The sequence below is a fragment of the Mobula hypostoma genome, chromosome 23 (genome assembly GCF_963921235.1).
Source record: "Mobula hypostoma chromosome 23, sMobHyp1.1, whole genome shotgun sequence".
NCBI lineage: Eukaryota > Metazoa > Chordata > Chondrichthyes > Myliobatiformes > Myliobatidae > Mobula > Mobula hypostoma.
Genome location: NC_086119.1, coordinates 55,595,982 through 55,623,269, shown reverse-complemented (window position 1 = coordinate 55,623,269; position 27,288 = coordinate 55,595,982). Strand labels below are relative to the sequence as shown.

Here is a 27,288-nt window from a genome sequence, read left to right as displayed (position 1 = left end):
ACTGGCATTGCACCTCATGGTCTGATTGTACTACACTTTCTTTCTTCAACACTGTTCGGTATTCTGTTATTGGTTTTCCTTTGTACTGTCTCAATGCACGGATGTGATGAAATAATCAGTATGAATAGCATGCAAAACAAAATTTTTCACTGTAAATTGGTACATGAGACAATAATAAACCAATTTAATGTAATTCCAGCTGGCAATCTTTAGTCCACTTTAAATCCAGTTGTAACCTTAAACAACCTCCTTCATTGTCAACGCTTTGGTGTTATAACAAATTTATTAATCATACCACGTACATTCCTATCAAAATCAATATATATGTCAAATAGCACCAATCCCTATGACGGAGCATTGGCCATGGCCTCGCCGCCTGCTCCCAGCCGAATGGCCACGGCTATCCTCCCTCTGCTCGCTGACATTTCTCCCCGCCTGCTGCGATTCGACTGGAGCTGCAGCTTCTCTGTTCCTATTGGTCAACAATGATGACCATTCGTTGTCCTATTGGCTAGTCAGTGGGAGACGTGGCTCCACCTACGGGCAAGTTCCTGAAATGCAGCCGTGTGATTGGCAGCCGGGTGCAGCCTTCTCCTGTGATTGGAGGACGCTGCTGCCCGTTTGGCGGCGACGCTAGTCGAGTATGGGGCGATGGCGTACCAGAGCCTGCTGCAGGAGTATCGGCAGATTCCGGTGGTAACGCGAGCCTACACAACCGCCTGTGTGCTGACTACTGCGGCCGTGGTAAGGATGCGGGGCTTCACCGCGTGTGCGTTATCAGCTGGTCCGCTGGGTGCGGGAGAAGTCGCCCGGGACGCAGCGCGAACTTGAAGCAGGATGGGCAACATCTGCGGAGAGAGGAAAGGTCGATATTCCTTGTCAGCAGAACTGCAGCCAGGACAGCAACAGTAACGCTTAGTTGATAATAGCTCTTTGGGAACTTGATTTCCTGAAACAGCTTTGACAAGATTGACTTATCGTCTATGCTTTGGTTACTTAGGACATAGAACATAGAATAGTACAGCACAGTACAGGCCCTTCGGCCCACAATATTGTGCCGACCCTCAAACCCTGCCTCCCATATAAGCCCCCACCTTAAATTCCTCCATATACCTGTCTAGTAGTCTCTTAAACTTCATTAGTGTATCTGCCTCCACCACTGACTCAGGCAGTGTATTCCACGCACCAACCACTCTCTGAGTAAAAAACCTTCCTCTAATATCCCCCTTGAACTTCCCACCCCTTACCTTGAAGCCATGTCCTCTTATTTTGAGCAGTGGTGCCCTGGGGAAGAGGTGCTGGCTATCCACTCTATCTATTCCTCTTATTATCTTCTACACCTCTATCATGTCTCCTCTCATCCTCCTTTTCTCCAAAGAGTAAAGCCCTAGCTCCCTTAATCTCTGATCATAATGCATACTTTCTAAACCAGGCAGCATCCTGGTAAATCTCCTCTGTACCCTTTCCAATGCTTCCACATCCTTCCTATAATGAGGTGACCAGAACTGGACGCAGTACTCCAAGTGTGGCCTAACCAGAGTTTTATAGAGCTGCATCATTACGTCACAACTCTTAAACTCTATCCCTCGACTTATGAAAGCTAACACCCCATAAGCTTTCTTAACTACCCTATCCACCTGTGAGACAACTTTCAGGGATCTGTGGACATGTACCTCCAGATCCCTCTGCTCCTCCACACTACCAAGTATCCTGCCATTTACTTTGTACTCTGCCTTGGAGTTTGTCCTTCCAAAGTGTACCACCTCACACTTCTCCGGGTTGAACTCCATCTGCCACTCCTCCGCCCACTTATGCATCCTGTCAATGTCTCTGCAATCTTTGACAATCCTCGACACACTCTACAACACCACCAACCTTTGTCGTTTGCAAACTTGCCAACCCACCCTTCTACCCCCATATCCAGGTCGTTAATAAAAATCACGAAACGTAGAGGTCCCAGAACAGATCCTTGTGGGACACCACTAGTCACAATCCTCCAATCTGAATGTACTCCCTCCACCATGACCCTCTGCCTTCTGCAGGCAAGCCAATTCTGAATCCACCTGGCCAAACTTCCCTGGATCCCATGCCTTCTGACTTTCTGAATAAGCCTACCATGTGGAACCTTGTCAAATGCCTTACTAAAATCCATACAGATCACATCCACTGCACTGCCCTCATCAATATGCCTGGTCACCTCATCAAAGAACTCTATCAGGCTTGTTAGACACGATCTGCCCTTCACAAAGCCATGCTGACTGTCCCTGATCAGACCATGATTCTCTAAATGCCCATAGATCCTATCTCTAAGAATCTTTTCCAACAGCTTTCCCACCACAGATGTAAGGCTCACTGGTCTATAATTACCCAGACTATCCCTACTACCTTTTTTGAACAAGGGAACAACATTCGTCTTCCTCTGGTCCTCCGGTACCATTCCCGTGGACAACGAGGACATAAAGATCCTAGCCAGAGGCTCAGTAATCTCTTCCCTCGCCTTGTGGAACAGCCTGGGGAATATCCCCGTCAGGTCCCGGGGACTTTATCTGTCCTAATATATTTTAACAACTCTAACACCTCCTCTCCCCTAATATCAACATGCTCCAGAACATCAACCTCACTCATATTGTCCTCCCCATCATCAAGTTCCCTCTCATTGGTGAATACTGAAGAGAAGTATTCATTGAGGACCTCGCTCACTTCCACAGCCTCCAGGCACATCATCTTTATCTCTAATGGGTCCTACCTTCACTCCTGTCATCCTTTTTTTCTTCAAATAATTGAAGAATGCCTTGGGGTTTCCCTTTACCCTACTCGCCAAGGCCTTCTCATGCCCCCTTCTTGCTCTTCTCAGCCCCTTCTTAAGCTCCTGTCTTGCTTCCCTATATCCCTCAATAGACCCATCTGATCCTTGCTTCCTAAACCTCATGTATGCTGCCTTCTTCCTCCTGACTAGATTTTCCACCTCACTTGTCACCCATGGTTCCTTCACTGTACCATTCTTTATCTTCCTCACCGGGACAAATTTATCCCTAACATCCCGCAAGAGATCTCTAAACATCGACCACATGTCCATAGTACATTTCCCTGCAAAAACATCATCCCAATTCACACCCGCAAATTCTAGCCTTATAGCCTCATAATTTTCCCTTCCCCAATTAAAAGTTTTCCTGTCCTCTCTAATTCTATCCTTTTCCATGATAATGCTAAAGGCCAGGGAGCGGTGGTCACTGTCCCCCAGATGCTCACCCACTGAGAGATCTGTGACCTGACCCGGTTCATTACCTAGTACGAGATCTAGTTTGGCATTCCCCCTAGTCGGTCTGTCCACATACTGTGACAGGAATCCGTCCTGGACACACTTAACAAACTCTGCCCCATCTAAACCCTTGGAACTAATCAGGTGCCAATCAATATTAGGGAAGTTAAAGTCACCCATGATAACAACCCTGTTATTTTTGCATCTTTCCAGAATCTGTCTCCCAATCTGTTCCTCTGTATCTGTGCTGCTACCAGGGGGCCTACAGAATACCCCCAATAGAGTAACTGCTCCCTTCCTGTTCCTGACTTCCACCCATACTGACTCAAAAGAGGATCCTGCTACATTACCCACACTTTCTGTAGCTGTAATAGTATCCCTGAGCAGTAATGCCACCCCTCCTCCCCTTTTTCCACCCTCTCTATCCCTTTTAAAGCACTGAAATCCAGGAATATTGAGAATCCATTCCTGCCCTGGTGCCAGCCAAGTCTCTGTAATGGCCACTACATCCTAATTCCATGTATGTATCCAAGCTCTCAGTTCATCACCTTTGTTCCTGATGCTTCTTGCATTGAGGTACACACATTTCAGCCCGTCTACCTTACTGTCTTTACACCGTTTATTCTGCTTCTCTTTCCTCAAAGCCTCTCTGTATGTTAGATCTGGCTTTACTCCATGCACTTCTTTCACTGCTCTATCGCTCTGGGTCCCATCCCCCTTGCAAATTAGTTAAAACCCTCCTGAACCATGCTAGCAAACCTACCTGCAAGGGTATTGCTCCCCCTCAAATTCAGGTGCAACCCAACCAATCTGTACAGATCCCACCTTCCCCAAAAGAGATCCCAATGATCCAAAAATCTAAAACCCTGCTCCCTGCACCAACTCCTCAGCCACGCATTCAACTGCCATCTCCTCCAATTCTTATCATCACTGTCACGTAGCACTGGCAGCAATCCTGAGAACGCCACTGTTGAGGTCCTGTTCTTCAGCCTTCTGCCTAGTTCCCAAAACTCACACTTCACGACCTCATCCCTCTTCCTGCCTATGTCATTGGTCCCTATATGTATCACGACTTCTGGTTGCTTTCCCTCTTGTACCAGGATGTTGTGCACCCGGTCAGAGACATCCCGGACCCTGGCACCCGGGAGGCACCAATCCATGCAGGTGTCCTTCTCACATCCACAAAATCTCCTGTCTGCTCCCCTGACTATAGAGTCTCCAATGACGACAGCTCTCCTCTTCTCCGTCCCACCCTTCTGCACCACCTGGTTAGACTCAGTGCCGGAGGCCCTGCCACCGTGGCTCACACCTGGTCGGTCGTCCCCGCCAACAGTATCCAGGACGGTAAACTTATTATTCAGTATTATTATTATTATTATTATTATTATTATTACTTAACATGTTCCTCAAGGTGTTTTCTTAAATGTGATGATGATATCTGAACACACTGCTTCGTCTGATTTCTCTGTATAAAGTAAAATCTTACCTCAGACCCCCTTTTAAAATTCCTTCTCACTGTAATTCTGTCTTTTTTTGATACGGGGATTTCTGGCTATCCTGTCTACGCCCCTCATAATTTTCAGGTCACCCTTTTGTTGTATATTTAAAGTGAGTAGCTTCAAGTTCCTGTGTGTCAAGATCTCTGAGGATCTAACCTGGTCCCAACATATCGATGCAGCTGTAAAGGCAAGACAGCGGTTATACTTAATTTGGCATGTCAACAAATACACTCAAAAACTCCTATAATTGTACAGTGGAGAGCATTCTGACAGGCTGCATCATTGTCTGGTATGGAGGGGCTACTACACAGGACCAAAAGAAGCTGCGGAAGGTTGTAAATGTAGTCAGCTCCATCTTGGGTAGCCTACAAAGTACCCAGGACATTTTCAGAGAGCGGTATCTCAGAAAGGCAGCTGTCCATTATTCAGGAGCTGGCTGGCTGCCTGGCTGAACAAGTTTTGTTACCTTTGTTGCAGGGACACACATTAGATCAGTGCAGATTTAAAGGCAAAGCTTGCAGAAAATGCAACAAGGCAGGGCACATACAAAGAGCATGTCAGGCAGACAAAAATAAACGGACTGCACAGGGAAGAGAAAAAGATTTTAAAAAATCGAGTTGCAGTTTCAAAAAGAACACTAATCTTCATGCTGTTAATGAAAAATCTGATAATGATGAGAGTGATACAGGACTGGGTATTACAGGACTGGGTATTACAGGACTGGGTATTACAGGACTGGGTATTACAGGACTGGGTATTACAGTGTGAAAAGTAACGAGACACGCTTACACCAGAAGTGAATGGCAGATTAATTAAAATGGAAATATTTTCCTCGTATCAATATAGTGATAAGTCAATTACTGTGTAAGTCACTTAAGTCAATAGCATCATAACATTTTAAGTAACGTTTGGATATTAAACACGCAGCACATATTTTCCCCGTATGAACATATAAAATCATTGCAACGCACCAATATCGCTGAATCAGTGGGAGCCCTGGGCTTGTTTCCCTGCAACAACACGGTCCTATTGAGGGGTGACGGGAGACAGCGATACTCGAAGGGGGTTCCTTATGTCCAGTCTATTCCTCAATTTAGTTTTCGTTGCATTCATTGCAGAAAACTCCGCTTCGCAGAGATATGTTGGAAATGGAAGCAATGTTTTCAGTGCTTTCGTGGCTATCTCGGGATATTTAGCCTTGACTTTGATCCGGAATGCCGGCAGAGATGTTATGTCAAACATACTTTTCAGCCCGCCGTCATTTGCAAGCTCGAGGAGTTGATCTTCTTCCCGCGCTGACATGGATGACGCGCGGGTAATGACCTCGCGTGCGTTCAAGCTCAACAGTGGGCGTGACAGGGAATGAGGAAAGGTGCAGCTGACTCCTATCGCCAAATCATATCGTTTCCTCGCGGCCCAGTGGCACATGCTTTGTGACCCGGTGGTTGGGGACCACTGGCTTCGTGGAAAGGTTTGTCTAGAGTCTAAAGAATGAACTTCAAGCAATTAAACCTGTGATTGTTTCATAGCCATAAGTCTACAAGTCTCACCTGCCAGGCAGAATGACCCCCACCCCGCTCCCCACCATCAGGAAAGAAGTTGTCCCACAAGAGTAAGAAATCCTCCATGGCGATTAAATCTTTAGGCCTGAATGGGACAATTTGAAATTTTACTATGCTGTGAATGTCTATATAGTAGTTGTATTATAGTAGTTGCATAGACAACTGGAGAGTAGACTATATGTTGGATGGAAGTGACCAACAACTCTGATAGAGGCAGATGCCAAGTTTTTAAGCTCATCAGTGGGAGGTGGTGCTTTAGCACTGCGGGCCCACCACCTCGAGGGAGTCTTGATCATAAGCAGGCTGAAACTCCTGAAGACAGGTGGCAGATCAACTGATGATCCCATTGGTGATAGCACAGGACAGTTAACATCTTAGTCCATGTGTATTTTGTAACTCTAGTGTACTGTATATACCTATATGTAAATAAGTTGAGATGCATTCTGTATTGAGTTGGAGTTTGTAGCTAAGCAGAGAGACTGCATAGTAGCATGGTGGTTAGCCGAACACTTTACAGTACTAGCAACCTGAGTTCAATTCCTGCCATTGCCTATAAGGAGTTTGTATGTTTCCCCTGTGACCACGTGGGTTTCCTCTGGGTACTCAGTTTCCTCCCACTGTCCAAAGATCTATCAGTTGGTAGGTTCGTTGAATATTGTAAATTGTCCTGTGATTAAGCTAGGATTAAATGGGAGGATTACAAAGTGGTGTGACTTGAAGGGCCTATTCCACTGTGTATCTCATTAAAATTACAAATATATAGTTAATATTTCAATAATATTGTAACTATATAGTTTGATTTAGCATTCATTATTTGTTTACATAATTTATTAAGGGTTATATGTGAAAGTAAGTAAATGGCATACTCGTGATGCCACCATGTCATACGTGAACGCCACTAAAGTAATATGACGTACACACGTGATCCTCTGCTTCTGTGTTTTCAGTTTGATTAATTTTGGAGTTAGAAACATAACTCTTTTGGCTGCCTTCACTCCAGGTAATCCAAATCTAGCCTATCGAATTTTTCCCGGTAAATGATGTACCCCCCAATCCAGGAAACATCTTGGTGAATATCCTCTGGCATTTATCCAATGCATTCCATTACTCCTTACACCGTTACATTGTGGCAAGCAAACAGCTATATAGATATATATCATAGATATATAACAGCCAGATCGTCAGGAGCAGAATTAGGCCATTTGGCCCGTCGAGCCTGCTCAAGAACCTATTGATCTCTGCCTTAAATACACCCAACGACCTGGCCTCCACAGCTGCCTGTGGCAACAAATTCCACAAATTCACCACCCTCTGGCTAAAGAAATTTCTCCACATCTCTGTTATAAATGAATACCCTTCTGTTCTGAGGCTGTGCCCTCTTGTCCTAGACTCCCCCATCATGGGAAATATCCTTTCCACATCAACGCTGTCTAGGCCTTCCAACATTCAAAAGGTTTCAATGAGAGCCTCCTTCATCCTTCTAAATTCCAGCAAGTACAAACCAGGGCTATCAAATGTTCCTCGTGTGATAACCCTTTCATTCCTGGAATCATCCTTGTGAACCTTCTTTGAAGCCTCTCCAATGCCAGCATATCTTTTCTTGTATGAGGAGCCCAAAACAGTTCACAATACTCAAGGTGAGGCCTCACCAGTGCCTTATAAAGTCTCCGCATCACATCCTGCTCTTGTATTCAAGACTTCTTGAAATGAATGCTAACATTGCATTTGCCTTCCTCACCACTGACTCTACCTGCAAGTTAACCTTTTGCACAAGGACTCCCCTGTGTCTCAGATTTTTGGATTTTCTCCCCGTTTAGAAAACAGTTTGCACATTTATTTCTACTACCAAAGAGCATGACCATGCATTTTCCAACATTGTATTTCAATTGCCATTTATTACCCATTCTCCTAAGTCCCTGCAGCCTACCTGTTTCCTCAAAACTACCTGCCTCTCCACCAATCTTGATATCATCTGCAAACTTGGCAACAAAGCCATCTATTCCATCGACTAAATCATTGATGTACAACATAAGAAGAAGCGGTCCCAACACCGACCCCTGTGGAGCATCACTGGCAGCCAACCAGACACAAATTCTTTTATTCCCACTTGCTGCCTCCTACCAATCAGCTAATTCTCCTTAACTGTGTTAGTAACTTCCCTGTCATACCATGGGCTCTTAACTTGGTAAACAGTGTCATGTGTGGCACCTTGTCAAAGGCCTTCTGAAAGTCCAAATATACTGCATCCCATTTATCCATCCTACTTGTACTCTCCTCAAAGAATTTCAACAGTTTCGTCAGGCAAGATTTTCCATTAAGGAAACTATGCTGACTTTGTACTATCTTGTCCTGTGTCACTAAGTACTCCTTAACCTCATCCTTAACAATTGACTCTTAACATCTTCCGAACCACTGAGGTCAGGCTAACTGGTCTATAATTTCCTTTCTGCTGCCTTCCTCCTTTCTGAAAGAGTGCAGTTTTGCAGTTTTCCAGTCCTCTGACACCATGCCAGAGTCCAATAGTTTTTGAAAGATCATTGCTAATGCCTCCATAATCTCTGCTGCTACCTCTTTCAGAACCCGAAGGTGTAGTTCATCTGGTCTGGGTGACTTGCATACCCTTGGGTCTTTCAGCTTTTTGAGCACTTTCTCCCTTGTTATAGTAACTGGATTTGCTTCTCTTGCTTCACTCCCTACAAAATCTGGCACACTGATTATTTCTCCGGCCTTATTTTCTAGCAGTCCTACATCCACTCTCATCTCTCTTTTATTTTGAATTGAATTGACTTTATTTCTTACATTCTTCAAATATGTGAGGAATAAAAATCCTTACGTCATTGTGGTTGGGGTGTTTGGGATCCCCAGTGATCCACTGGGCCCTTTTTACGCAGCTGATGCTGTAGATGACCTGAATAATGGGAAGTTCACATCCACAGATGCGCTGGACTGTCTGCCCCACTCTCTGCCCAGTCTCACCAGGTACAGTTCTCAGACTAGGCAGTGATGCAGCCAGTCAGGATGCTCTCAGTTCATAGTCATAGTCATAGTCATAGTCATACTTTATTGATCCCGGGGGGGAAATTGGTTTTCGTTACAGTTGCACCATAAATAATAAATAGTAATAGAACTATAAATAGTTAAATAGTAATATGTAACTTATGCCAGTAAATTATGAAATAAGTCCAGGACCAGCCTATCGGCTCAGGGTGTCTGACCCTCCAAGGGAGGAGTTGTAAAGTTTGATGGCCACAGGCAGGAATGACTTCCTATGACGCTCTGTGCTGCATCTCGGTGGAATGAGTCTCTGGCTGAATGTACTGCTGTGACCACCCAGTACATTATGTAGTGGATGGGAGACATTGTCCAAGATGGCATACAACTTAGACAGCATCCTCTCTTCAGACACCACCGTCAGAGAGTCCAGTTCCATCCCCACAACATCACTGGCCTTACGAGTGAGTTTGTTGATTCTGTTGGTGTCTGCTACCCTCAGCCTGCTGCCCCAGCACACAACAGCAAACATGATAGCACTGGCCACCACAGACTCGTAGAACATCCTCAGCATCGTCTGGCAGATGTTAAAGGACCTCAGTCTCCTCAGGAAATAGACGGCTCTGACCCTTCTTGTAGACAGCCTCAGTGTTCTTTGACCAGTGCAGTTTATTGTCAATTTGTATCCCCATGTATTTGTAATCCTCCACCATGTCCACACTGACCCCCGGATGGAAACAGGGGTCACCGGTACCTTAGCTCTCCTCAGGTCTACCACCAGCTCCTTAGTCTTTTTCACATTAAGCTGCAGATAATTCTGCTCACACCATGTGACAAAGTTTCCTACAGTAGCCCTGTACTCAACCTCATCTCCCTTCCTGATGCATCCAACTATGGCAGAGTCATCCGAAAACTTTTTAAGATGACAAGACTCTGTGCAGTAGTTGAAGTCCGAGGTGTAAATGGTGAAGAGAAAGGGAGACAAGACAGTCCCCTGTGGAGCCCCAGTGCTGCTGATCACTCTGTTGGACACACAGTGTTGTAAGCACACGTACTGTGGTCTGCCAGTCAGGTAATTGTGCCCCTGTAGAAAATCCTCAGGATTTGGGGGCCCATACCAAACTCCTTCAACCGTCTGAGGTGAAAGAGGCCTTTTTCTCACTGCACAGCCAGTATGTATAGACCAAGTGAGTTCCTCGGTGATGTGTATACTGAGGAACTGAAAGCCGTTCACCCTCTCAACCCCGGATCCATCGATGTCCATAGGGGTGAGCCTGTCTCCATTCTTTCTGTAGTCCACAACCAGCTCCTTTGTTTTTGCGACATTTGAAGGAGAGGTTGTTTTCTTGACAGCACGGTATCAGGGTGATGACTTCTCTGAAGGCTGCCTCGTTATTATTTGAGATTAGGCCAATCAATGTAGTATCATCTGCAAATTTAATTAGAAGATTGGAGCTGTGGGTGGTGACACAGTCATGGGTGTACAGAGAGTACAGCAGGGGGCTTAGGACACAGCCCTGGAGGGCTTCTGTGTTGAGGGGCAGAGGTGAGGGAGCCCACTCTTATCACCTGCTGGCAATCTTGACAGGAAGTCCAGAATCTGACTGCACAAGGCAGGGTGAAGGCCAAGGTCTCTGAGCTTCTTGTCAAGCCTGGAGTGAATTATGGTGTTGAATGAATTGTAGTCCAAGAACAGCATTCTCACATACATGTGTGTAAAGACAATGTGTAGATCTGTGGCAATTGTGTCATCTGTCGATCAGTTGTGCTGGTAGGTGAATTGTGGCCGGGGGGCGGTGCCAGTGTGGATGGTAGAATGCTGCAGAAGTAGTCCTGACCAGCATCTCAAAGCATTAGTTATTATTGAGGTGACCCCAGTTGTTCAGACATGTTACCTCAGTCTTTTGAGGTACAGGGACAATGGTGGATGTTTTGAAGCAGGAGGGCACTCTACATTGGGAGAGGGAGAGATTAAAACTGTCTGCAAGCACACCAAGTTGTGCTGCACACATCCTGAGTACCCTGCTGGGATGCTGTCCAGTCCCCAGACTTGCGACTGTCTACTCGTTGGAAATACCTACGTACTTCAGCCTCAGAGGTGACCAAGGCGCTGGTCGCATCAGCGGTTCTCCTCAGGCTCATCAAACAAAACATAAAAAAAAGATTTGGCTCGTGGGGGAGAGGCAGTGATATTTTTACATACTTGAGAAAGCTTTTATAATCTACTTTGATACTGTTTGCTAGCTTACTGTCATATTTCATCTTCTCCTTTCAAATGATTCTTTTAGTTGCTCTCTGTAGGTTTTTAAAAGCTTCCCACTCCTCTATCTTCGCACTGATTTTTTGCTTTGTTGTATGCTCTCTCTTTTGTTTTTGTGGGCACGTGGCCAAGTGGTGAAGGCATTGGACTAGCTACCTGAAGGTCGTGAGTTTGAGCCCCAGCCGAGGGAACGTGTTGTGTCCTTGAGCAAGGCACTTAATCACACATTGCTCTGCGACGACACTGGTGCCAAGCTGTATGGGTCCTAATGCCCTTCCCTTGGACAACATTGGTGTCGTGGAGAGGGGAGACTTGCAGCGTGGGCAACTGCTGGTCTTCCATACAACCTTGCCCAGGTCTGCGCCCTGGAGAGTGAAGACTTTCCAGGCGCAGATCCATGGTCTCGCAAGACTAACGGATGCCTTTTGTTTTTAGATTCGCTTTGGCTTCCCTTGTCAGCCATGGTTGTACTATTTTGCCATTTGAGTATTTCTTTGTTTTTGGAATACATCTGTCCTGCTCCTTCCTCATTTTTCCCAGAACTCGTGCTATTGCTGCTCTGCTGTCAACCCTGTCAGCAGCTCCTTCCAATTTACTTTGGCCAACACCTCTCCCACACCACTCTAATTTCCTTTACTCCACTGAAATACTACTACATTGGACTTTACCTTCTCCCTATCAAATTTCAAGCATGTTGTGATCACTGGCTCCCAAGGGTTCTTTTACCTTAAACTCTCTAATCACCTCCGGTTCATTACATAACACCCAATCCAGTATAGCTGATCCCCTAGTAAACTCAATGACAAACTGCTCTAAAAAGCCATCTTGTAGGCATTCAACAAACTTAATCTCTTTGGATCCATTACCAACCTAATTTTCCCAATGGATGGGCATGTTAAAATCTCCCATGACTATCATATCATTGCCCTTTTGATACACCTTTTCTATTTCATAGAACATAGAATAGTACAGCACAGTACAGGCCCTTCGGCCCGCAATGTTGTGCCGACCCTCAAACCCTGCCTCCCATATAAGCCTCCACCTTAGATTCCTCCATATATCTGTCTAGTAGTCTCTTAAACTTCACTAGTGTATCTACCTCCACCACTGACTCAGGCAGTGCATTCCACACACCAACCACTCTGAGTAAAAAACCTTCCTCTAATATCCCCCTTGAACTTCCCGCCCCTTACCTTAAAGCCATGTCCTCTTGTATTGAGCAGTGGTCCCCTGGGGAAGAGGCGCTGGCTATCCACTCTATCTATTCCTCTTATTGTCTTGTACACCTCTATCCTGTCTCCTCTCATCCTCCTTCTCTCCAAAGAGTAAAGCCCTAGCTCCCTTAATCTCTGATCATAATGCATACTTTCTAAACCAGGCAGCATCCTGGTAAATCTCCTCTGTACCCTTTCCAATGCTTCCACATCCTTCCTATAGTGAGGTAACCAGAACTGGACACAATACTCCCTAGTGTGGCCTAACCAGAGTTTTATAGATCTGCATCATTACATTGTGACTCTTAAACTCTATCCCTTGACTTATGAAAGCTAACACCCCATAAGCTTTCTTAACTACCCTATCCACCTGTGAGGCAACTTTCAGGGATCTGTGGACATGTACCCCCAGAGCCTCTGCTCCTCCACACTACCAAGTATCCTGCCATTTACTTTGTACTCTGCCTTGGAGTTTGTCCTTCCAAAGTGTACCACCTCACACTTCTCCGGGTTGAACTCCATCTGCCACTTCTCCGCCCACTTCTGCATCCTATCAATGTCTCTCTGCAATCTTTGACAATCCTGTTGTGATCTGTGCTCCACATCCCAGCTACTGTTGGGAGGACTGTATATAACTGCCATCAAGGTCCTTTTACCTTTGCAGTTTCTTAACTCAACCCACAAAGGTTCAATATCTTCAGATCCTATATATGTATTTATACAGTGACATGCAAAAGTCTGGGCACCCCTGGGCAAAATTTCTGTTACTGTGAATAGCTGAGCGAGTAAAAGATGAACTGATTTCCGAAAGGCATAAAGTTAAAGATGACACATTTCTTTAATATTTTAAGCAAGATTAATTTTTTATTTCTATCTCTTACGGTTTCAAAATAACAAAAAAGGAAAAGGGCCTGAAGCAAAAGTTTGGGCACCCTGCATGGTCAGTACTTAGTAACACCCCCTTTGGCAAGTATCACAGCTTGTAAACGCTTTCTGTAGCCAGCTAAGAGTCTTTCAATTCTTGTTTGGGGGATTTTTGCCCATTCTTCCTTGCAAATGGCTTCTAGTTCTGTGAGATTCTTGGGCCGTGTTGCATGCACTGCTCTTTTGAGGTCTATTCACAGATTTTCAATGATGTTTAGGTCGGGGGACTGTGAGGGCCATGAAAAAACCTTCAGCTTGCGCCCCTTGAGGTAGTCCATTGTGGATTTTGAGATGTATTTAGGATCATTATCCTGTTGTAGAAACCATCCTCTTTTCATCTTCAGCTTTTTTACGGATGGTGTGATGTTTGCTTCCAGAATTTGCTGGTATTTAATTGAATTCATTCTTCCCTCTACCAGTGAAATGCTCCCCATGCCACTGGCTGCAACACAAGCCCAAAGCATGATCGATCCACCCCCGTGCTTAACAGTTGGAGAGGTGTTCTTTTCATGAAATTCTGCACCCTTTTTTCTCCAAACATACCTTTGCTCACTGCGGCCAAGAAGTTCCATTTTAACTTCATCAGTCCACAGGACTTGTTTTCAAAATGCATCAGGCTTGTTTAGATGTTTCTTTGCAAACTTCTGATGTTGATTTTTGTGGTGAGGACGCAGGAAAGGTTTTCTTCTGATGACTCTTCCATGAAGGTCATATTTGTGCAGGTGTTGCTGCACAGTAGAACAGTGCACCACCACTCCAGAGTCTGCTAAACTTTCCTGAAGGTCTTTTGCAGTCAAAAGGGGCTTTTGATTTGCCTTTCTAGCAATCCTACGAGCAGTTCTCTCAGAAAGTTTTCTTGGTCTTCCAGACCTCAACTTGACCTTCACCATTCCTGTTCACTGCCATTTCTTAATTACATTACGAATTGAGCAAACGGCTACCTTAAAACGCTTTGCTATCTTCTTATAGCCTTCTCCTGCTTTGTGGGCATCATTTATTTTAATTTTCAGAGTGCTAGGCAGCTGCTTGGAGGAGACCATGGCTGCTGATTGTTGGGACAAGGTTTGAGGAATCAGGGTATTTCTAAAGCTTTGAAATTTGCCTCACCTGGCCTTTCCTAACAATGATTGTGAACAAGCCATAGCCCTAACAAGCTAATTAAGGTCTGAGACCTTGGTAAAAGTTATCTGAGAGCTCAAATCTCTTGGGGTGCCCAAACTTTTGCATGATGCTCCTTTCCTTTTTTTCCACTCTAAAATTGTACAAACCAAAAATAATAACACTAATCTTGCTTAAAATGTTGAAAAGAATGTTTCATCTTTAACTTTATGACTTTTGGAGATCAGTTCATCTTCTACTCACTTAACTATTCACAGTAACAGAAATTTTGACCGGGGTGCCCAAACTTTTGCATGCCACTATATGTATGTGGGTGTGTATGTATATGTATGTATATTTGTACAGTGCCTATAAAAAGTATTCACTCCTCTCCCTTGAAAGTTTATGTTTTATTGTTTTACATTGAATCACAGTGGATTTAATTTGGCATTTTTGACAGTGATCTACAGAAAAAGACTGCTTTGTGTCAATGTGAAAACAGATCTGTACAAAGTGATCTAAATTAATTACAAATATAAAAGACAAAATAATTGCATGGGTATTCAATCCCCTTTAATATGAGACGCTAAGTCATCACTGGTACAGCCAACTGGTTCTAGAAGTCACATATTTAGTTAAAAGGAGATCTGTTTTTGGAAACTTGTATGCAGTCAAAGAGTTTCAATTGATAGTAGTAACAATACACCTGTATCTGCAAGGTCTAACCGCTGCTGAGTCAGTATCCTGGCAAAAACTACACCATGAAGACAAAAGAACACTTCAAGCAACCCCACGAAAAGGTTGTTGAAAAGCACAAGTCAGGAGATGGATACAAGAACATTTCCTTGATGGATACAAGAAAACTGAACATCTCCTGGAATACAGTTAAGTCAATTGCCAAGAAATCAAAAGAATATGGCACAGTTGTAAATCTGCCTCGAGCAGGCCATCCTCAAAAACTGAGTGACTGTACAAGAAGGGGACTAGTGAGGGAGGGCACAAGAGACCTGTGATGACTCTGGAGGAGTGACAAGCTTCAGTAGCTGAGATGGGAATGACTGTGCATACAACAACTGTTGCCCGGATGCTTCACCAGTTGCAGCTTTATGGGAGAGTGGCAAAGAGAAAGACGCTATTGGGGCGGAAAAAAACTCGTATGAAATCTTGGCTAGAGTTTGCCAGAAGACATGGGAGACTCTGAAGTCAGCTGGAAGAAGGTTCTATAGTCTGATGAGACCAAAATTGAGCTTTTTGGCCATCAGACTAAACACAATGTTTGACATAAGACAAACATCGCACATCAGCAAAAACACACCATCCCTATGGTGAAGTATGGCGGTGGCTGCATCATGCTGTGGGGATGCTTCACTGCAGCAGGCCCTGGAAGGCCTGTGAAGGTAGAGAGTACAATGAATGCAGCAAAATACAGGGAAATCCTGGAGGAAAACCTGATGCAGTCTGTAAGAGAACTGCAACTGGGAGAAGATTTGTTTTCCAGCAAGACCGTGACCCCAAGTATAAAGGAATGGCTTAAAAACAACAAAGTTGATGTCAGGAGTGGCCAAGTCAGAGTCTAGACCTCAATCCAATTGAGAATTTGTGGTTGGACTTGAAAAGGGCTGTTCACTCACAATCCCCATGCTATCTGACAGAGCTTGAGCAGTTTTATAAAGAAGAGTGGGGAAAAACTGCAGTGTCCAGATATGCAAAGCTGATGGAGGCCTATCCACACAGACTCAAGGCTGCAATTGCTGCCAAAGGTGCATCTACTAAATACTAATTTGAAGGGGGTGAATACTTATGCAATCAATTATTTTGTGCAAACAACAGGAATTCTGCAGATGCTGGAAATTCAAGCAACACACATAAAAGTTGCTGGTGAACGCAGCAGGCCAGGCAGCATCTCTAGGAAGAGGTGCAGTCGACGTTTCAGGCTGAGACCCTTCGTCAGGACTAACTGAAGGAAGAGTGAGTAAGAGATTTGAAAGTGGGAGGGGGAGGGGGAGATCCAAAATGATAGGAGAAGACAGGAGGGAGAGGGATGGAGCCAAGAGCTGGATAGGTGATTGGCAAAAGGAATATGAGAGGATCATGGGACCTCTTACTAACTCTTCCTTCAGTTAGTCCTGACGAAGGGTCTCGGCCTGAAACATCGACTGTACCTCTTCCTAGAGATGCTGCCTGGCCTGCTGCGTTCACCAGCAACTTTTATGTGTGTTGCTGCAATTATTTTGTGTTTTATATTTGTAATTAATTTAGATTTTTTGTATATATGTGTTTGTTCATATATACCTCAAACTTTCATATCATATGTAGATCTACTAAGCATATGCTCAACACATGTCCAAGTCACTAATATCATAATATCACAAACAGCAAAGTTCTCTGTATCAATCTCTTTCGTACACCACTAATCTCAGAGTTATAATCAGGAAAACATACTTCCAACACTACCCCCTACTTCCCATCACCAAGCTAATCTTGAATTTAATTAGCCAACTGCTGCGAATCCCATGCACCTTAACCTTTTGCACATGCTAGACTTTGTTTAGGACTGATTTTGACCTAGCAAACATGAATGGAAGTGCTAGAATGCCCAGTTCTGGGATCTTTGGTTGGCATGGACTCAATTGGGTGCAGAGCCTCCTTCTATCATCTGTATTTGCAATACTGTACCCTACTGGGTGAGAACCTGCTCATCTCACTCTTACTTTGTATTTTCTTATTGCTGCAAGGTTGTCCTGTGAGGCAGTGTCCTAGGCCAAAGCATCTTCAGCTTGATTTCTGTCAGAAGGGGAAATGTTCGCTGCTAATTCTACAATGTTTACTCCTCAGATAATGAAACTGCTTATTTCTACATAGGCGTGAGTTGTTAAGTTCTTCCCCTCCACCATCAGATTTCTGAATGGACCATAAACACTACCTCACTTTTTGCTATACCTATTTAATATACTTTTTGTAGCTTATTGTAGTTTTTTCTGTATTGCTCTGTACTACTGCTGCGAAACAGCTCTGCACCACCCAGATACAGCAGTTTGATTGATTGACAACACATTGTAGAGGGGCACAGCATAGGGTTACAAGTGCCATCTGAAAATGCACTATGGTGTTTTACCAAAGCTGTTATTGAAAACATAAATCCATTGTTGTAGCGTGGATGAAATTACCAGAGAGACAGAGTCACTGGTAGATATAAAGCAGCTTCTTTATTCGACACAACAAGCAGGCATCATACGGACGGAGACGCTTTCCGTAGAAAGGTCTGCTAGCTCAATGTGGGCTGGATATTTATATGCTAAACACAAAGGCAATCGCTACTTAAAAAGTGATGGACAATGCTTCCTATTGAAGCTACATATAAAATATCACACCATCCTTTCCTTCCAACGCCAACATGTCTGGGTTGGTATCCACAGCCTTTAGGAATGTGAGTTAAGTCTACGATACATTTATTTGGCATTTCCCATGCTAACATAGAAGACAATTAATGATTATAATGTATAGACAATACTGTCTTCGAAACTACAGCATCAGGCACCAGAAGCATCTGGTATTCACACCTTTTAGGAAGCCCATTGTGGTGGACTCAATCCACAGTCTTTTGTCAAACAGTTAAAATAAAGTCTGGTGGCCACAGTCATTTAAGTGTAAACAAATCATCTACCCAGAAAAATTCAGGCTACGTCCACACTATGCCGGATAATTTTGAAAACGCCAGCTTTGAGTAAAAATGACAGGCGTCCACACTAAACGTTTTTCAAAATATCTCCATCCACATTAGGCAGATATTTGGGCGAATCTCCTCCTACTGGGCATGTGCAGGACGCACAGAAAACAAGCAAAGAGGAAACGATATACTTAGTGTACGTTTGTCCAGTTACACAGTAGAAAAACTTTAAAGGAATTGCTCTTGGCTCTCGCGCAGGAGGACTTAAAACTTTAAAAAAAAACAAATACTGGAGGGTATGGAGGCAACCGACAGGGAGTTCACGGACAGTATGAGCCGGCTGATGACGAACATGGAAAAACTCTGTTGTATTAATAAAGCACCTTGTTAAGTGTATAAAACGTCTGCATCAGCGTTATCTTGTATTTCCATACAATGTTACATTAGGCTGTTACACATCCATTGTCAGAGAAGTACTTGCATAAATAGGTAAACCACCTTCATACAAGCAAGGACAGAAAACAGGGCGAAGTGAATAAACTTATTTATTCAGTAAGCTATGGGTCAAAGTATTTGGTGAGTACATTTCTAACCCTTCTGGTTTCAGTCTCGTCTGTCTGTTCTGAAATTGTTAGGTGGTGGCGTTCAAGAAAACAACGAACATCTGTTCGGGCAGGTCATGACAGCGTTTTTAAATAGTCAAAAAAGCTCACTTTACAATTTAACTCTCACGCCGTTCACACCGACTGCGCGTTATAACAGCTTGCACAGTACCAAGCAGAAGCAGAAAAAAGCATTGTTGTTGTGGTGTTGTCATGACAGCATTTTAAATCTCTCCGGTTACCCCGTACACACTACGCCGGATATTAAGCGTTTTCAGATTTATTCGCTCTGGAGAGTGTTTTCGAAAATCTCCGTGTTCGGGGGCTGAAACACCGGCTCAGTGTGGACGGGAGGGCAAAACGAAGAGAAAAAGCTTCGTTTTCAAAATTATCCGGCGTAGTGTGGACGTAGCCTCACTCTAACAGTACCACCCAGACAAAGCAGTTTGTTTGATTGACAACACATTGTAGCGGGGCACAGCATAGGGTTACAAGTGCCATCTGAAAATGCACTATGGTGTTTTACCAAAGCTGTTATTGAAAACATAAATCTATTCTGAAGGACGTGGATCAAACCTGAAATTTCTCTGCCAAGTTTTTTACTCTTCTAACTTCACTGTACTGGTCTTCTGTTCTGGCCCTTCCTAGCTGACAGATTGGTAGACGGTTATCTTCATCAATTAGTATACAATTTTAATTCTTTAAAGATCATGCATTACCCAAATTGGTTTATTGGTTCATAAACAAGTTACTACAATTAATCATGTACATAATTGTACAAGGTATGCAAAGTGAAAATATGACGTATCTGATGTTAAGCAGCAGTGAAACTGTGTAGTTTCATCCTTGAACTGAAAGTATGAAACCATATTTTTAGTACTCTTGGCAGGCCAAGAATAGTATCAGTTCTGCCTCATTTCAATAGCCACCTGCTTAAATGCCTTATTCTGTGGGTTGTTCATTGAACCATGTTCATCACTATTCAAATGACTTCATTTGACTTGAAGGATTTAATGCACAAGGACCACTATGAAAAGCTTCTTGATGCAGTGTCTGTCATGAGGAAGGTATTTATACTTCCCTTATCTCTGGACATGCTTTTACAATACTCACGTACGAACCCCCTTGTGAGGATATTCCTCATTCACATCTTAATTTTAGATTATGAAGACACGCAGTCTTCTTTTATTGTCATTTAGTAATGCATGCATTAAGAAATGATACAATATTTCCTCCAGTGTGATATCACAAAACACAGGACAGACCAAGACTGAAAAAACTGACAAAACTAGTTACCACAGTGCAACAATACCATAACTTGATGAAGAAGTCCATGAGCACAGTAAAAAGTTCAAAGTCCCTCAAATGTCCCAGATCTCACGCAGACGGGAGAAGGAAGAAAACTCTTCCTGCCATGCCGACCACAATCCGTCTCTGAGTCATCCGAAAACTTCGAGCCTCCAAATCGGCTCTCTGACACCGAGTACTGAGCACCATCTCTGTCCGAAGGATTCGACCTCAATCTCGGTTGCCGACAGCAGGCAAAGCCGGGGATTTTGAGGCCTTCCCTCCGGAAGATTCTCGACCGCGCAGTAACGACAGCAGCGAACAAGCGTTTCAGAAAATTTTCCAGATGTTCCTCTGTGCTTTCACATCCGTCTCCATCAAATCAGAATTGTCCACAGCCCCTATTTAATGGATACGATATCATTTTTCACTGGATGGCTGCGCACATGTGGCGCGCTGCTCTCTCTCCTCCTGCCTGAATTTTTCATCTGTCTGCACCTCTACTTCCTTAAGAATTTGCGAAGATTCAGCATGGCATCTAAAACTTTGTCAAACTTCTGTAAATGTGAAGTGGAGAGTATATTGATCGGCTGCATTACAGCCTAGTATGCTTTTGAATGGAAAATCCTACAAAAAGTACAGGTTGTGATCCAGTTAATCACAAGGAAAGCCTTTCCCACCATTGAGCACAGAGTCATAGAAAAGTACAGCACAGAAACGGGTCCCCTGGCCACTCTAGTCCATCCCAAAAACACTTAAACTGCCTACTCCCATCGATCTACACCGGGACTATAGCCCTCCGTACCCCTACCATCCATGTACCTATCCAAATGTAGAAATCAAGCTCGCATGCACCACTTGTGCTGGCAGCTCGTTCCACACTCTCGTGACCTCGGAGTGAAGAAGTTTCCCCTCATGTTCCCCTTAAACTTTTCACCTTTTATCCTTAACCCATGATCGCTGGTTGTAGTCCTACCCAACCTTCGTGGAAAAAGCCTGCTTGCATTTACCCTATTATTATGTCCCTCATAACTTTATATTACCTCTGTCAAGTCTCTTCTCAATCTTCTACATTTAACCTTTCAACCTTTCCTTATAACTCAGGTCTGCCAGACCTGGTAACACCCTTGTAAATTTTCTCTGTTCTCTTCAGAATCAGGTTTATTATTATCAGCATGTGTTGTGACATTTGTTAACTTGGCAGAGAGAGAGGTGAGACCATAAGACATAGGAGCAGAATTAGGCCATTCCATCATGGCTGATCCTGGATCCCACTCAACTCCATACACCTGCCTTCTCGCCATATCCTTTGATGCCCTGACTGATCAGGAAATGATCAACTTCCGCTTTAAATATACCCATGGACTTGGCCTCCACCGCAGTCTGTGGCAGAGCATTCCACAGATTCACTACACTCTGGCTTAAAAAAAATCCTGCTTTGCTCTGTTCTAAAAGGTCACCCCTCAATTTTGAGGCTGTGCCCTCTAGTTCTGGATACCCCCACCATAGGATACATCCTCTCCACATCCACCCTGTCCTTTCAACATTCAGTAGGTTTCAGTGAGATCCCCTGCATTCTTCTAAATTCCAGTGAGTACAGGCCCAAAGCTGCTAAACGCTCCTTGTATGTTAAACTCTTCATTTCCGGGATCATCCTCGTGAACGTCCTCTGGACTCGCTTCATTGACAACAGACTCTTTCTGAGATATGGGGCCCAAAACTGTTGGTAGTACTGTATGCGGCCTGACCAGTGCCTTATAAAGGCTCAGCATTATCTCCTTGCTTTTATATTCTATTCCCCTTGAAATAATTGTCAACATTGCATTTGATTTCTTTACAATACACTCAACCTGTAAATTAACCTTCTAGGAGTCTTGCACAAGGATTCCTACATCCCTTCTGCACCTCTGATATTTGAACCTTCTCCCCATTTAGATAATCTGCACTATTGTTCCTTTTACCAAAATGCATTATCATACATTTCCCAACAATGAGGTCCTGGCCCACGCCCGGATACCCAGCCTCTTCACCCTGCTCCAACAACGCCGTCTCCGCTGGCTGGACCACGTACACCACATGTCAGACAGGAGGATCCCGAGAGACCTGCTGTACGGGGAACTGGTCTCCGGCAAGAGAGCACAAGGGCGACCCTGTCTTCGTTTCAAAGACGTCTGCAAGACAGACATGAAATCACTGAACATGAACATTGAGAGGTGGGAGGCTGGAACTACGCAGAGGTCTAAAAAGAGGAGGAGAGAAGCTGAGGCTTGCTGCTGAAGAAAACAGCACAAAGACCACACTGGAGGACAGCGCCTTCAAGTGCAGTCGCTGCAGCCGAGATTGTCACTCCCATATGGGCCTCTACAGCCACATCAGACGCTGCTCTACCAACACAGACTGAAGCAAGCCTTTTCCAGGCGCAGATCCATGGTCTCGCGAGACTAACGGATGCCACCACTAATGCCATCTGCCACTTTTTGCCCATTCTTCCAATCTGTCCAAGTCCTGCTACAATTGCATTGCTTCCTCAGCACAACCTACCCCTCCATCTATCTTCGTATCATCCACAAACTTTGCCACAAAGCCATCCGTTCTAAATCATTGACTGACAATGTGAAAAGCAGTGGTCCCAATACTGACCTCTAAGGAACACCACTAGTCATCGGCAGCCAACCAGAAAAGAGCCTTTTTATTCTCACCCTGTGCCTTGTGCCTGTCAGCCATTCCGCTGTCCATGCCAGTAACTTTCCTGTAATGCCATGGGATTTTATCCTGTTGAGCAGCTTTGTATGTGGCACCTTATCAAATGCCTTCTGATAGATACTTTATTAAACACAAAAGAAATTAGTGTCACAGTAGCATTAAAAGTGCACAGATTACAAATATTAGAAGAGAAGTAAGAAAGAATTAAAAAATCAAGTTGCCTCAAACAGTCTAACAGGAGGAGGTTATCACTTCTCCTGCTATAGGTTGACTCATTATTGAGCTTAATGGCCGAGGGTAAGAATGACCTCATAGAGCGCTCTTTGGAGCAGTGCCGTTGTCTTAGTCTATTACTAAAAGTGCTCCTCTGTTCAGCCAAGGTGGTATACAGAGGGTGAGAAACAATGTCCAGATTTGCCAGGATTTTCCGTAGGGTCCTTTGTTCTACCACAGTCTCCAATGTGTCCAGTTTTGACAGCTGTTCACAGCCTTTCTAATCATTTTATTGAGCCTGTTGGTATCACCCCTTGATGCCATTGCCTTAACACATCACCATATAAAAGATTGTACTGACGACAATAGACTGGTAGAACACGTGAACGAGAGGCCTGCAAACTTCAAAGGACCTCAGTCTCCTCAGGAAGAAGAGTAACTCTGGCCCTCCTTGTATATAGCCTCTGTGTTGGTCATCCACGTGCAGCCGCAAGTACTTGTAGGTCCTCAGCACATCGTCATCTTCACCATCAGTAGTAACGGAGCAGTGCAGGTTTAGTCTCACTAAAGTTCATCACCATTTGCTCTGTCGAAATGATGCTGAGCTGGAGATGATTCAACTTGCACCGTTTGACAAAGTCCTTCACCAGGGTCCTGTATTCATCCTCCTGTCCTCCCTTTATACACCCAACTATTGCTGGGTCATCGGAGAATTTCTGCAGATGACATGACTCAGTGTTGTATCTGAAGTCTGAGGTATACAGGGTAAACAGCAAGGAAGCCAGTACGGTCAGTCCCCAGTGGGGCCCTAGTGCTGCTTATAGCCAAGTCTGACATGCAGCAGTATAGTGCAATGTATACGATACATGATCATATAGAAAGAGAAAAGTAAATCAATTGCAGTAAATATGTGTATTAATAGTTAGATTAAAAAGTGTGAAACAGAATTGAGATATATATCTCTTAAAAAAAAAAGTGAATGAGTGTTTATGGGTTCCAATGTCCGTTTAGGAATCAGATGGCAGAATGGAAGAAGCTGTTCCTGAATCGCTGAGTGTGCATCTTCAGGCTGATGTACCTCCTACCTGTCGTTAATAATGAGAAGAGGGTATGTCCTGGGTGCTGGGGGTCCTTAATAATGGACATCGCCTTTCTGAGGCACCAGTCCTTGAAGATGTCTTGGATATTATGGAGGCTAGTACCCAAGATGGAGCTGACTAATTTTACAACTTTCTGTAGCATCATTTGGCCCTGTGCAGTAGACCTCCATACCAGACAGTGATGCAGCCTGTCAGAATACTCTCAGTGGTACATCTATAGAAGTTTATATTTAGTTTTAGGTGACAAACTAAATCTCTTCAAACTCCTAATGAAATATAGCCACTGTCTTGCGGCCTTTATAGCTGCATTGATATGTTGGGACCAGGTTAGATCCTCAGGGAACTTGACACCCAGGAACTTGAAATTGCTCACTCTTTCCACTTCTGATCCCTGCTTCATATTCCCTCGTCTTACCCTTCCAAAAGTCCACAGTCCGCTCTTTCATCTTACTAGCATTAAGTGTAAGATCATTGCTGTGACACCACTCAACTCGCTGGTATATCTCACAACACATGTAAAATGCTGGAAGAACACAGCAGGCCAGGCAGCATCTGTGGAAAAGAGTACAGTCGACATTTTGGGCCAAGAGTCTTCATCAGGACTGAAGGAAAAACCATGAGGAGTCAGAGTGAGAAGGTGGGAGAGGGAAGGAAGAAACTCAAGGTGATAGATGAAACCGGGAGGGGGAGGAAGGGTGGTGAAGAGCTGGGAAGTTGATTGGTGAAAGAAATGCAGGGCTAGAGAAGGGGGATTCTGATAGGAGAGGACAGAAGGCTATGAAAGAAAGAAAAGGGGGAGGAGCACCAGAGGGAGGTGATGGGCAGGTAAGGAGAAAAAGGTGAGAAAGGGGAATGGGGAATGCTAAAGGGACAGCATAACTGGAAGTTTGAGAAATTAATGTTCATGCCGTCCGGTTGGAGGCTACATAGATGGAATCTAAGGTGTTGCTCCTCCAACCTGAATGTGGCCTCATTTGGAATTAATTTAGATCACTTTGTAGAGAACTGTTTTCACTTTGATATGAAAGAGTCTTTTTCTGTTGATCAGCGTCAAAAAAGCCAAATTAAATCCACTGTGATTCAATGTTGTAAAACAATAAAACATGAAATCTAATTTTTTATTGGTACTGTATATCCCTCCAGTCCGTCTGTTCATGTACCTGTAAATGCCTTTTAAATCATGAAGTGTTTTGTACAGAAGAAGGCCTTTTTGGCCCAAACAGTTAAGCCTGCCAACCGTTCTCCTTCTGTTGCCCTTGTTGGAGCATATTTCAGCCCCCCGCCCCCCATGATGCTGTTTTATGGGGGAAGAAATCAAATTCCCTACATTACTGATGTTGCTGCTAAGTGGAATGGATTGTGTCCTTCCACTTTGTCTAAACATCTACTTTACACAGATGAATTTTTCCTTGGGTCCTTTGTTCTAAAGAAAACACTCCCAAAATGTAGGACTTTCTATGACTCCAATGCTGTCGCTCTGAAATTTTAAATCTCTGCCCTCTTTAATATTATCGCATTCTCAGAAAGTCGACTCCTTTGTACTGATACCTACTTACACAATCCTATATTAATCACCTTTATTTCTCACTTTCTCATAAATTTCCCTTCACTCACACAGTAAAAGGTCAATTTACAGCACCCGATTAACCTATCGAACTCCAAACTGCAGAGCTTTGGTCTGTAGGGGGTCTCTGGCATTGTGAGGTAGTCCCTTGTGTGCCACCCTCTGCTGGGATTTGTGCATTGCTGTGTGCCGATGCCGATCAGAGCTCTGCATGGTATTTCAGCTGTGCCCTTCCAGGTGTTTGGTGTGGTGCTACTTGACCTCCCTCCTGTGGTATTCTGTGGCATGTATCCCAGGTGGAAACACTGGAGATGAAAGATGCTGGGATCTGAGGCAACCTGAAAAGTGCTGTAGCAGCTCAGTGGGTTAGGCAGCTTCTATAGAGGGAAATGGACAGTTACTCGAAATGTCAGCTGTCCATTTCCCTCATACATAGTGCCTGGCCCACCAAGTTCCCTTTCTATATTCTACACTCAGTAGCCACTTCAATAGGTACAGGAGTGTGGTTTTCTGCTGTTCTCAGCCCATCCATTTCAATGTTAGATGTGTTGTGCTAAGACATACTCTTCTGCACACCACTGTTGTAATACATAGTTATTTGAGTTACTGCCGCCGCCTTATCAGCTTGAACTAGTCTGTCTATTCTCTGAGCTCTCTCATTAACAAGGTGCTTTCGCCCACAGAACTGCTGCTGACTGGATGTTTTTCACACCATTCTCTGTAAACTCTAGAGGCTGTTGTACATGAAAATCCCAAGAGACCAGGAGTTCTGAGGTGCCCAAAAACACCTGGTCTGGCACCAACACTTATTCCATAGTCAAAGTCACTTAGATCACATTTCTTCCCCATTCTGATATTTGTTCTGAACAACAACTGAACCTGTTGACCATGTCTGCATACTTTTAGGCATTGAGTTGATGACACAATTAACTGATTAGATATTTCTGATTTGATATTTGCATTAACTTGCAAGTGTACAGGTGTACTTAATGAAGTGGCCACTGAGTGTATATGTGACTATATCTCCCTGTTTTACGTGTGGATCAATATTCTACAATTCCTTTGGTACTCTAAAACTCTTCTCCAGATGGATTACCTCACTTTTGTGTTGCTGTAACCAGTCCATTGATATCTTCCTCACTATAAATTCTGGTTGCAATTTCAGTATTCCCAGTGTGCTGCTTTAATTAATTGCCCTATGTTAAGTTAAGAATACATCACAAAATCCAAAAACTGGGAACTAATTTTCCTAAGCTCAGTGACAAAACTCTGTGACCATCACTGTTTATTTCCACCCACAGAGCCAATTCTTCTGGATTCATGAACCTTAGCTTTCCTTAACCAA

The 27,288-nt window shown here is 44.0% G+C and overlaps 1 protein-coding gene across 5 annotated transcripts in view; it reads left to right on the top strand.

Annotated features, from left to right (window-relative positions):
- The first annotated feature begins 269 nt into the window (after positions 1 to 269).
- LOC134336935 (derlin-2-like) overlaps positions 270 to 27,288 on the top strand; it is a 99,003-nt gene continuing 71,984 nt past the window's right edge. Inside the window, exon 1 of one of the 5 annotated variants that reach the window (XM_063031612.1) lies at positions 270 to 744. In XM_063031612.1, coding sequence (XP_062887682.1) covers positions 652 to 744 — 93 coding nt within the window. In that variant the 5' untranslated portion in view covers positions 270 to 651. The remainder of the gene's footprint in view (positions 745 to 27,288) is intronic. The other 4 variants (XM_063031611.1, XM_063031614.1, XR_010015907.1 and 1 more) reach the window with 4 other exon arrangements.